The sequence below is a fragment of the Bombus flavifrons genome, chromosome 8 (assembly GCF_040668555.2).
Source record: "Bombus flavifrons isolate JBK064 chromosome 8, iyBomFlav1_principal, whole genome shotgun sequence".
Lineage (NCBI taxonomy): Eukaryota > Metazoa > Arthropoda > Insecta > Hymenoptera > Apidae > Bombus > Bombus flavifrons.
Window position 1 is genome coordinate 2,132,659 of NC_138449.1, and position 13,641 is coordinate 2,146,299.

The 13,641-nt window shown below is 34.2% G+C and overlaps 2 protein-coding genes across 2 annotated transcripts in view; both read right to left on the bottom strand.

Annotated features, from left to right (window-relative positions):
- The window catches only part of LOC138182913 (LIM and SH3 domain protein F42H10.3), a 39,233-nt gene extending 30,414 nt beyond the window's left edge, over nucleotides 1–8,819 (bottom strand). Inside the window, exon 1 of the mRNA XM_069119338.1 lies at nucleotides 8,405–8,819. Coding sequence (XP_068975439.1) covers nucleotides 8,405–8,473 — 69 coding nt within the window. The 5' untranslated portion in view covers nucleotides 8,474–8,819. The remainder of the gene's footprint in view (nucleotides 1–8,404) is intronic.
- A 656-nt stretch (nucleotides 8,820–9,475) lies between these two features.
- LOC138182915 (3-hydroxyisobutyrate dehydrogenase, mitochondrial) lies at nucleotides 9,476–12,386 on the bottom strand. Its single transcript, XM_069119339.1, has 7 exons — nucleotides 12,099–12,386; nucleotides 11,934–12,013; nucleotides 11,449–11,627; nucleotides 11,247–11,368; nucleotides 10,205–10,415; nucleotides 10,008–10,134; nucleotides 9,476–9,933 (listed from the first exon to the last, which is right to left on the bottom strand). The coding sequence occupies exons 1-7, from the start codon at nucleotides 12,145–12,147 to the stop codon at nucleotides 9,745–9,747; spliced, it is 957 nt and encodes a 318-aa protein (XP_068975440.1). The 5' UTR covers nucleotides 12,148–12,386; the 3' UTR covers nucleotides 9,476–9,744.
- Between the last annotated feature and the right edge of the window lie 1,255 nt (nucleotides 12,387–13,641).

Below are 13,641 nucleotides of genomic sequence, written 5' to 3' on the forward strand. Positions count from 1 at the left end.
ACACGAAGTAGGAATTTTAAAATAAAATACCACACCAATTTGGCTGGTGTGGTAGTTCTAGTGTTAATTTATACAATATATTATATTGTAGAAATTTAAGTTGAAATAAATGGATTCACCCAATCAAGTACTAACTGCAATTTCTTTCGAATAAATGCAGTTTCACTCCACAGAATTACATTAATTACAGAATGATCTAATACCATCGAGAAATCACCGCTGTCGACTAAACCTCCAAATTTTATTTTAATTCCTTTAGCAGCATATACCAACACTTTTAAGTGTTTTATTTAAAATTTACTTTAACTAAAAAATAAGACAATTTAAATAAACAAAGGAAGAAAGAAATTCACTTAAATACCAGTTTTATTCACACTATTGTTGTATTTTGTAATTTTTAAGTGTATGATATATCTTGAAACAATTTTCAGGATACAATCCTGCTTTTCTTTCGCAAATAAGGTGGGACATGAAAGACTGTCGAGTGGGACTCGACAAAGAAACTCCTGAGATAAAAACTGATGTCGAGTCACACTCGACATAGGAGTGCAAAGGGTTAATATTCCCCTAATTATCATGGTGGCGCTTAGTATGAAACAATTAAGCTCTATCAAAATCGATACCAGTAATCTATCAAATGATCCTTCCCCTCAAACTCCTGCACATTGTTCTGAATATTCATATATTTTCTGCTTTATATGCATTCTGTACATATTTGCACTCACATATACAGGGTGGTTGGTAACTGGTGCTACAAGTGAAAAGGGGGTGATTCTACGCGAAAAACAAGTCGAAAATATGGAATAAAATTTTTTTTTTTAATTTTTCCATCGAGACAACGATCTACAGTGAGATCCGTTATAACAAGACATGATAAAGTGCACGCGTACCGAGCGAAAATTCAAAGTCGATTTTCTCGAAAACGAAGCCTCAAACGAAAAATTGTTATTCTATATTTTCGACTTCTTTCTTCGCGTAGAATCACCCCCTTCCGCTTGTACCACCAGTTACCAACCACCCTGTATATATATGTAATATATATATATCTATAGCTTACCTATAAAACGTCAGTTTTGTCAACATTGGAAGTAAAAAATTGCAGGAATTTCGCTTCCGTACGAGCCACGATTGCTCATATGTTACACAATTACAAGGAACAGAAGTAGAGGATGGTAACAATCGGTCGTGTAATCGTGCACGTTGAATAACCAGCGTGGTTTTTCCGTATAAGGATGCTTCCCTACTCGGGAAGAAAGCGCGGCGTGCGAAATTAAATCGACCGCATAGAGGCAAGGAATCGTATCACACTATCACGATGGAATCGCATCGCGCGACGTTTCGTCGTTGAAAGTGAAAGTTGGCGCGGCCGAATCGCTTCTCCGCGGACAATGACAGCCAAATGATCCCGTATGACCTTTCTAACCTTCTAAATATCAAACGTTGTACATATCTCATCGATGTACATTATTTTATTATTCCTGATCGATGAAAATTTGCAGAATAAAAGTAGTTTAATCAAAATCGAATGAAATTTAATGTTGAATGACTTGCCAGGGATGAAGATAGTATTTCTTGACGTGGAAAAATAGTTCGAAGTTTATGTTAAAATTAATGTAGAAGATAAGAAAAAATAAATTGAAGAAATTCAAGTAAGAATATTAAGTTTAAAAATTAATCTATATAAGTTAAATAATCTATATAGTATTAGTCCCTAATCTATTAGGTTGTCCGAAAAGTTTCTTTCGTTTCATAAGGTGATAATAGATGAAGAACAATTTCTGTTTTATATTATTTTATTGAATTAGGTATGATCCATTTCGTCGATCCATAATTCAAAAAACTAATATAAAACAAAGAAACATTGTGCGTCTATTATTTCCTTATAAAACGAAAAAAACTTTTCGGACAAGCTAATACATAAACCATACAAAATATAGGGATTAATCTATATCTAGAGATGCAATTTAAACGAATTCGAACTGCTTCGAATGTATATAAGTGGCGGGAAATTTGAATCGTTTCAAACATGATTCGATACTTGAAACGTTTTTGTAAGGAGGTATAAATTATTTTGCGGTGAAATTTGAACGAATACAACTTGATTTGTTTCGCTACGCTTGCAAATGGCAAGGATGTTGATTCGTCAGGAATAAAAATGCGATGTTGAAAGTAGAAACTGGCGTCAGAGTTGGTAGTTCTATCGGATAGTTTTTTCCTTGCTTTGCAAGGGAAATAGTTTGTGGTTTTAGATTTATAGAAATGTCGCCGAGGATACAGGTTTGTGGTGATAAATTAGTATGTTGCAGCTTGTCGGAGAATTGAAATGCAACGAGGAGGTTCTCGATTTTTTTCCTACTAAAAGGTATCTAGTAGATGTTACTCGCGCACGTAGAATAATTATTCGCGTTTTCGCAACAACCGGTGGGAAACAACCGGATGCCGTGTCGCATCGCTGGCATAACATAAATTTCTAACGGCTGAAACCGGGGATGCAGGAAAGTAAAAGGCTCATTCTTCTAGATCACATCGTGCATCCCATGATATTACCTCAGATCATTCTATTATCTAATACAATTCTCTTTGTTCAACAAGAATAAATTCTTCAAAATTTAGATAAAATTTTTATTTACAGATAATGTAATTTTTTCCTCGATTATCGATCATTTTAAATTGTTGGAAATACATAATTAATCAAGTTCTTTGACATTTTTAGATAATTATTTTTTTTTATGATTATTTATTCTTATGTTATTGAATAGACGATTCTTGTTTGATCAATTAACGCCCTCACTATTTATCATTAGGAAGATCGTTCGACTAATTTCAAAGTGGAGATCATGGATATTCTCGACTATGAAAAATATTCTTCTCGATGGAATCACATAAAAGACATTCGAGCAAATATTTGTGGTTCGACTCTCAAGCGGAGCGCAAACGTTCGTACGCTCGGCTCGAATCAATGTATTTTTGAAGCGATGTAGGCGCAACAGGTTGGGAATGACTCCCACCTGTTGCAACCGTGTGCCAGGCCCACGCAACCGAGTAGCCTCAGCCTGGAATTCGATTATAATTTCACTGAAGTACGTTATTCCTGAGGATCACATAGCACGTTACTATAGTCATATGATAGATGATCGTTTCGGATTTGTTGCCGAGCTATCGTGACATTTCCATTTTTCGTTTCGGTGATCTTTCGTATTTGAGTGGTATTCAAAGCAAAGGTGAGCGTTTGAATATGTGAAATTTCATTCTAACTTCGAACTGTTATTGATACAATTTGAAAATTTATCAGCTATAAAATTTATAAATTAAAAAATGTACAAGTTTGAAAGTTCGATGAATTAAGAATGAGAAAATTTGGAAATGATAAAGTTTATAAGTTTGAATGCTCCAAAATTGAAAGTTACAAAGATAAAAATTCAAAATGACAACAAACGTGTTCAATTTTCATGGAAGCAAAGAGGACAACAGTTCACTACTCGCCCTCGACCACGCCTTAATTTAATCATAGCGCGTGTTTTTGAAAAAAGAAAGAAGTAACGGGGTGGGGAGGGGGAGGAAGAAAACAGAGAGGAGGAGGATCAACAATGCCGAGGGTGGTGAAAAAAGCAGTTAGCGGTTCCTTCTCGGTTAATGGGACGAGGATTAATTGCTTCTACACCAGGATGCGTATGTCTGGCCGTACGCACATGCGGGTAGTGTAAATTGAAACAAGACACTATTTGAATCCGGCGCTGCACCATAACCGCGCCACATATACGATCGAACGTGCAAAAATAGAACAAACACTGTGAACGCGCTTCAAGCCCAGTGAAAGTATTTATTACAACGAAAAAATTCGTATAACGTGCGCGTGGAATAAAGAGCGATCTATAGATCGCAATCTAAAAATACATAATATAAACGAGATCGGTCAAATACTTTGCCACTACGAATTAGAAAACAATAAGAAACTGCCAATTTTTATATCCTTTTGCGTTCTTTTCCACCTTACAGAGTAGATATTCCTTTGCAATCTAATATTATATATATTTATAATATTAGATTAATAATAGAGAAGAGAAGGGCAATGCAAGACGGGGAGGAACGACATGAAGGAAGCACTGCAAGGAGGCAAAAGCCCAAAGTTGCAATAGCTTTTTAGTCATTAGTTTTTAGTTTTTTTTTTTTTTTTTTTAGTTTTTAGAATAATTAAGAAGAATAATTTAGAATTAATTAATTTAGAATAATTAAGGAAGTGCAATATAATAGAGTGGATAAGAGGGGAGGTAAATATACAGGGTGGTTGGTAACTGGTGGTACAAGCGAAAAGGGGGTGATTCTACGCCAAAAGAAGTCGAAAATATAGAATAAACATTTTTTTTTTAATTTTTCCATCGAGACAACGATCTACAGTGAAATCCGTTATAACGAGACGCGATAAAGTGCACGCGTACCGAGCGAAAATTCAAAGTCGATTTTCTCGAAAACAAAGCCTCAAACGAAAAATTTTTATTCTATATTTTCCACTTCTTTTTTCGCGTAGAATCACCCCCTTTCTGCTTGTACCACCAGTTACCAACCACCCTGTATAAGAAGCAAAATAGGTATAAGAGATGTAAAACCGAAAGTTCGTCCAAAGCCGAAAAGCACGGACTAAGCAATAATAAAAAAAAATATTAGATTACATACAGAGAGAGAGATATATTTTTCCATACATAAACTTGTTATAAGCGGTGTAAAAGTCTGTATGGACAAATTACAGATACGTATATACGCCACACATATCCCGTCCTCACTGAATGCTTTCATTCCCCCTATCACTGTCATCATTAGTTCTATGGCGCCAATTTGAAATTTCGAGGAATACAATAAATAAAATTGAACGAAGAAAATTAATTCGTTATCGTTTTTCTATAATAAAATTATACATAAAGATCGTTTTGTTTATTCCATTATGGAAGAACTCATTGCAAAAAAATACAATAATATAAATTATAAGTGTAACACGAATTTGATATTGTGAAGAATGCAACAAGCTACTTTTTGAATTAATAAAAGGAAAATTCTTTCGTTATCATTTGTATCTTATAGAATTATACTTAACAATAATTTCGCTATTTCATTACGAAGGATTAGTTATATAACGCGAATTTCAAATTGCAAACAGAGAACATCAAATAAAGTTGAATATTTCTAAAAAGAAAAATTGTCTCATTGTCGTTTTTCCATCATATAGTCATGTTTAACGACCGTTTTGTTTCTTAATTGCAGACAACTACGTTACAAAAAGAAAACGTCCTTTTAGAAGTAATTTAAATTTCTTCTGATTAGAGGAACGCAGCACGCGTTAATTGTTCTTCGTGCGCTAAATTCGTCTTCGTCGACGATGCAACGCTCTCGCTACTCGCTTTGATCCGCGCACGTTGTCCTCCGTACTCGAGGTTTCTTCACAGATGGAGACCACTGAATCAAGATGGAGAAGGAGCGAAGATACAAAAGAGCGCGCGCGCGAGAGAGAGAGAGAGAGAGAGAGAGAAAGAGAGAGAAAGAGAGGAAGGTGCTTCTATACACGCTATTCACAAGACGTACAAGCTACGAATAACGAGAAGGCAAGATATGCGCGTGCGCACGCGGAGAAAGGAAAAATCAGCGAGCGCGGTAACAGACTGTAATTTTACAAAGAAATAATTATTCGCGGGTAGATCCGATTCTAGTGGTTTGCCTTCATACGTAAAGTATATATATATAATTAAGTTTCTATATAACACAATGCTGAACGATCACGAATAAACTCGTATCTTCATGCACAAAATTAAATTGTTAGTTTTTTATAAAATAGCCTGTGGCGCGAATCAGTTTTTGTATGAAATAGCCGGTCAACGATGTGTTAAAACTTGTATGATTTTAATAATTAAAAAAGTAAAAAATTTGATACCAGTTATTTTGACTGGTTTGGTATTCATTTCACTCATAAGAATGCTTATGTATATTAGTAGACAGTGATTTTCATACGTACATACGTATATTATATATTAAAACTGATCAAAAATCATAATTTTGAGCCACATACATATGTATACCGTGTATCATACACATATGTACATAAATACTAAATGTTAGACAAGTGAATTAAATTAAGGAAAAATTAGAGCTGTAAATCGAACGTTCTAAAATTTAACATACACTGTTATTTAATAAAATTAAAAACAGACGGATTGTAAGCATTTTGAAATTTGTGTCTATCCTTTAGAGAGGTTAATGGCTGAGTAATCTAGTCGTGACCCAGAGAAGGGGCTAAAAATACATGAACTTAGAGGAGAGCAGGAGAAGGACGTAGGAAGTGAATTTAGAAAACTAACGTGATGAGATTGCGCGTTTCGATACGTCCAAATTTAGGAGGTCCGAGCCTCTACGTCCAGCTCCGGTTCGCTTTCCGGCGCAGAGTACCGCCTACACGACTTAAGCCTCGTTAACGCGATCCTATGTGCACAGTGTACGTTAAATAAATTGTAACTGCTATACGTTATTTCAACGTCTATAATCTTATTGAAAACGATTAAGCGACTGAAAGTCGCGATATGTTCAACTATTCCACAAATACAATGTGCAAACTAACGAAAGGGTTAATGGCAATAAACACGTGCAATTCACACCAAATCATTAGTTACCGCGTCGATAGCAACATGCTTGGCACGTGCAGTTTTCTATGCCACATTGTGTGCACTGTCGTGACGCTTCCGTCGAAACAGCCCTATTAACGACATTGCCTCGCTACGAGTTAGTTGAACTGTCCCCGAGACGCGATTCTGTGACACAATATAAGATGAAAATCAAGAATGAGAAAATTATTTTATAGAGAGGCTTCATCTTCGAGAGAAATGCTTTTGAAAATCAAAAAAATACAAATGAAGTTAAATTACCTAGTAATTTATTATATTACTTAAGATTTTGTTGAAAATGTTGCTCATTGACACGGCCATCACATAACATCTGTATGTAAACTAAAATAATAAAATAACCTCAAAATGTTTATTACTACCATTTATTATGTTCGTTGTGTTCATTCCTAATTCTTAAAAATAAATTAGTAAGGAGATATTGACAAATAAGTCCTGACATTGTACTCTGTGTATACGAAAAAACATAAGAGAGGTTTATGTTAAAACCTCTAGCAAGTTAGAACATATATAACATATATATTTTCATATATAAAACGAAACATCCAATATCAACTTGTTACTATTGATTTTCGTTGTATTTTTACTCATAAAATCTCATCACCTCTCTTATATTACTACAATTTTCAACATACGGTATATACCAAACTAAAATATCCACTAGGAACTAACATTCCTTGTATGTCACATCCTCTGGAAAATGACTACGCATATCTCAATTAATCGTCTATTCGGATAAGCATGCGTAAGTTGATGATAATGGTTTCGATGAAAATGAACTAAGAACTACAAACGTACTATAACGAAGCAGCATCTTCGTCAGAAAAATGTTGGTCGATTCGATGGAAGGGAGAACAGAGAATATGTTGTACGCTGGCGTGGACGGACAGAACGACACAGACAATTATGCCGAATGGAACAGCACGCCTCAGTAAGCGGAACTAAACGAGAACGGTACATCCTACGATCTGTTGCAAAAAGTTCCGAGCCGTTCCACGCTATCCGTTCACAGCGGGATCATTCTTGAGGGAGATATGTATAAACCAAGAGCGGAACGTTTTCGAGGCGCAAAGAAAACAAAGAGGCTCGTGTAGTTCTTTTACAGACAATAATCTACAATCTAGAATCTAGACTTTAGATAATACGTTGTCTGTACAAAAAATCTTATCGCGTATTAGAGATTCTTTATATAAAGATTATTAGTTTCCAAAGTGCAAAAACAAAGTTCACTTTACTTATTAAATTCGCATACGTAGTGGGTTGGAAATAATCGCACCGCAGGAAAATCGTAAATCTTTCCGGGAAACTTTGAAGAGACAGAATAAGACCACTTCTGTCGTTCGAGTAACAGTAAACCAATAATTTAGCTCGTGTTTATTGCATTAAATCAAATAAAGATAATATAAATGTAATTCTATAACCTATTTTCATTTCATGACAGAATAGATTTGGTTGAAACATTTGTTACTACATACAGATGAATAGACTGCGGACTTTTATGTATTTATGAATCATCTGATGGTGCAAGAATACACAGAATACACAAAATATGGATAAATATGTAAATATCGAAGATATAATACCCGTTATAATTTTTAGTGGATAGAATAAATCTCTATTTAGGTGCCATTTTTTAAATTATATTCATAAAAATATGAATTTGCATGAATATCCGCAATCTACAGATGAGAGAAAACGTGGTAAGATCTTCGAAAATTCACCAGACAAACACCACAAAAACGTACCTTGTCGAGGCACTTGAGCTCCTCGATCGGGTAGACCGTTTTCTCGCAGCGGGCGCACGTCTTGCTCATCTTCTACTTCTTCCTTCGTTTCTTCGTCGTCTTTCTTCTCTTTCTCTCCTTCACAGCCGCAGTTCCGCGTACGTATGTATCTTGGCCTCTCTTGTCTTCACGAAACACTGCGCGAACGTAAAAACACGTGTAACACTAACGACACATCCGCGCGGTCTTTCGTATCGGGACGATCGCAGAAAATCAGAGACAGAGCACGTACACGATTTGAGATTGTTTACGAATTTTCTCGACGACAACCGCCACGATTAAGAAAATGCACACCAGCAGAAAACCTCCAACTACACGGGTGCCACAGAGCCGCACCAAACTACACTGCCCTCTTGTTCTCGTCTAGCTACAAAAACTTCTTGACTGACAGTAATGGTGGTGTACTACGCTAATCAAAACGGTAACGAAATATTTATATATATCAAATCATCCCAAAATCTTTTCCGCAAGAAATTATTTATTTGGAAGACTTTAATTACGAACAAGTGAGATACTGATTTTATTATTCTTCGAAATGTGGGTTATAAATATTATTTCAAGCGTAGCTATCTCGAGTGCAATGTGTTGGTAAGGTAGAGCAAGTCGAAAATATCTTGATAATTTAGGTTTAGAATTACTTTCTCAGATTAAATTTTTTTACTTTGAAGTATCTTTTTTGTGTGATGTTTTAATAGATAATATGCAATAATTGGATATTTAATGATGCTATAATCGATACGTCTAATTCAATTGGGAAAGTTTTAAACTAGTAAGTGGTTTAACATACTGCGCTAGTCAATGTAACAACGTGTGCTATTTACGTCTATCAGTAATTTAATTTTCGTATGGCTAGAATTGAATGTAAGTAATCATGGAATACGTATGATAATTTTAACACGATTATCTCCGTTTACACTATAAATATAAGTAACTTTAAAACGTGACGTATATAAATATCAGCGTGATAAAGTCGGTATAGTAGAAAACTAATACGTTTGTAAAAAACACTAATCTGAAACAATTCGCTTCTAGTTTATGTTACATCCTATTTATTATTATATATACTATGAAATATATATACATATAACATTAATCTGTAATCTTTTAATTTATTATTCTTGATTTGTTACCGACAATTCATTACTGTTCCGTCTTGTAGCGCACTCTATGCTATCACAACACGTTTCAAAGTTTAAGATAAAGAAAATCCAATACTACATTTCAAACATGTCTAATTACGTATAAAAGATTATAAAATCATTTATTAGAATACACACTTAATAGTAATTAGATTTCTAGAATTAAAGTTGTTGCTGACCTTTAAGAAACTGATAAACGAAACTGAAATCTTTCTTTGTAAATCCTTGAGCGATAATTGCTCTATAAATTTGATGAGCCAAGGATCCAAAAGGAATACTTGCTTCTACCTTAGCCGCGGCAGCCTGCACCAATCCTAAATCCTTGGCCATTAAAGTCACTCCAAAACCACCCTAAAATTAAATCCATTAAATACACCAATAAAACGAATCTTAACAAAATACAGGAATGTAACGTAATTAAGTACCTCGTAATTTTTAGAGCTTGGAACATTGTCGAGAATACCTGGAACAGGATTATACAACTCGGAAGACCAACATCTGCCGGAGCTAGAGTTCACAATATTAGCTAACACCTTGGGATCTAAACCTAACCTAAAATACAATAACCAAATGAAACAGTTATATTTATAGCGTAGTATAAAATACAAACTGCGCGAGTTACTTTTGTCCGAGATTAAATGCTTCAGCTGTACCGATCATGCTAATAGCCAAAAGCATGTTATTACACAATTTTGCTGCTTGGCCCATACCCACGTTTCCACAGTGAATTATCCTAGATCCCATGGATTTTAAAAGAGGCTTGGCAAGTTCGAAATTTTCCTTAGAACCTCCAACCATGAATGTTAACGTTCCATCCTTAGCTGCGTTTATACCTAATTGGAGTTAAACGAAATGACATTAACACGTGGTCAAACATATCTTCACATCGTCCATGAGTATATTGGACTATCTATAACCACATCTAACTTTTTACTATCGTACCTCGCTGGTCACATTATTCAATCATTTTTTAAGTCACATGTTTAAAGGATTTTTCTGGATAGATTTCGCTCAGAGTATAAATAATACAAGTTGCCTAGATTTCCAATTTTTATGTACGGCAGTAGATTTTATTTTTGAGACAAGAAATTGTTTATAGTTCAAGTAAACAGATTACATCTATTAAACAGTTATAACATCCGATTGAATGTGTTTTATTAATACGTAATCTTGGGCAGAAATTTGACGGAAATGTAGAACGCGAGTTTCAAGTCGTTTAAATAGACAGAAAGAGAAAAAACAAAAAGGACGATATACTCTATAATAGTAGATCTGAAGCACCTACGTGCAACAATGGGTGCTATTTTCCTGCATCTAACTGTAGAGTGTAAACACATTGTGGATAAAACCAGCTTAAGAATTATTAATACTTCATTATTTTTTTCCAGGTGAACGGGGTCGTTTGCGACTCATGGTTCCTTGGAGACTTTTGTTCCTTACGATGAATGAAGGATGTTGCAATAAAAAAATTTTCATCTTAAAAATCATACCCAAATTCAATTTTTCACGAACTTTTCTTACAAATTTTCATCGATTCAGAAGTGTAGATTTACTCCACGCTGATTTATATACGTTATTCACTTTTCATATACTCTGTCTTGTTTCCTCGTGCACTTTAAAACTTCTATTAATGCATATGAATTTCACGATCTATTTAGAATTACCTCCAGATACTGGACTGTCTATAAAATTAACGCTGATTTTTTCAGCCTCCTTCGCCAAGATTTGAGATACAAACGGATCTATTGTGCTGCTATCGATCAGCAGAGTGTCTCTTTTTGCTGAACTGAAAGTACGAAAAGAGAAAAAAGAGTATTTCTTTTTTAAAGATAATACGCTTGATAAATTGAGAGGATACTTATTTACCTCAATAAACCATTTTTAATGTTATAAACGTCCAGAACATCTTGATTAGATGGTAACATCGAAACGACTACTTCGACGTCTTTTGCCACTTCAGTAGGATCCGAAGCTCTGTCAGCACCTACCTCTGTCAAATTCGACACAGCTGATTCGTTCACATCAAAGACAACTAGTTTGTGACCCTGTAACATGATATAAATCAATACATTCGATTTTAAATGAATCTTTAGATAAGCATTATTTGATTGCAAGTATGCATATATGGAAAATTTAAGGTTTTTCAAGTGAACTTTTCTTGTGTAAATGAACATAATACACAAAAAATGTAGGAAATATCTAAGTAAAGTTTCGCAATTGTTATATAATTACTTGTTATATGATAGGTGAAGCCATTTTCCATTTATGCCTTATTTCTTCGTTACGCATATTTTTTACAAAATTACGAATTTGCATAAATATGCGCAGTCTTATAATAATGAATAATTTACGTTTCGTAGAATATTTCTCGCCATGTGACCACCCATGTTGCCCAAACCGATGAAACCGACTCGAGAAAAACATCGTTTCCCTGCATCACATGTAAGGAAATAAAAATATAAGGTAAAATTTGTTTTCTTATTATCATCGAATATTTTTACTATAAGATAAACGACCTGCACTAACACAGATAACAAACTTCTTCAATGAAGTAAAAATACTCATCGTAAAAATGTTTATATCACAGTACGTTAAGAGAATTGATAGTTATCATTGAATTCTGTCGTCATAGAATATTATCATGCACGATGGTCATATAAACAACTAACTATATCACGAAACATCACATGTATACGAAAAGTATAGCACTGCAAAGTAACGAGGTATAATATTTTCGTGGGTAAAGTTTAGTTGTCGAGTATTCGGCACAAAATTCAACAAGAAACTAACCAAGCAGCTCATGAATGATGTTTACCATAAACGTGTTATCGACATAAGTTCAGACTAACCTTATCGCATAGATAAATATTTTTCTGTTAGCTGTGTTGTACTAGAAAATATATATATAGCCACTATATTATTATAATATGCCTTTTAAGGACATTGTATGTATTGCGCAACGAAATTAATATAATAATAATATAACTACGAAAATGGAAATTACTTTCTCATAGGTCGGTTTAATGTTGCGTCAAGTTCATGCCTTATCGTTTGTCATTTAAAAAATAATTGTATGCTGTTTTATATACGTATTTACTTATTTCTTACGAGTGAAAGAAATGAAAATATACCTTCTTTGTTATTAGACAATCATCTTTTTTCTGGTAGTGCATTCAAATATCTACTTGATAATGAACAAAATTTATTTAATTGTGAAGATGGTAAGACGAAAACTGTAAAACGATTCGTTATAAAAGAACTCTATAGTATGGTTTTTTATTTTAGGATATATTATTTTAGGATATATTTTAGGATTTAGGAAATAAGCATAAAGTCGGTGCCAAAAGGCAGATGATTAAATTTGCATAATGTTGTCCAGAATCCACAAAAACACGGACATGAAAGGAATTAGAAACAAGCACGTATTTCACGTATTACGTTATATTCCGCCACATTACCATCTATTTTATCGAAATTTTTCTACAATAAATCCAGAAGTGCATGCATCAGCCTCAAAAGTAAATCAAACCTTGATGCAGGGAATAACAGTACAGTGATAATTCGGACAAATATATAGATTGACTTATTCAGATTTTTCTATCGATACTTGACATGCGACATAATTTTTTGATGCTATCTAATTTTTTTTAAAGAACCATAACGATTTTCTTCTGTTTTTGTTGCAATTAATTTCATTAATGTTTTATTGCTACTTGCGATCTAAATCGTTCCAGCTTTGTTGATGTTTACACATGTGTGTGTGTGTATTTGTGCCGACTAAGAACTAAGTGTTGACTATTTAATAGAAATATTTACAGAATACTAGGAGCTGTTCAGTAATCGCGCCTCACGTTGCGTGTAATTATTCTGTATAAACTATCTTGCGGGAGTGTTCTATCAGTTCGATGTACGGATGATTCTAACGTAAGAAATTTCAACCGTTCGAGTCGTTCGGACTGCCTTGAATGTTTTATAGATTCTAATGACGAAAAGGAGGAAAAAATGGCTTTGACTCCTTCCTTCCACAGCCAATTTCAGGAGGATAAGAGTAGGGTGCAA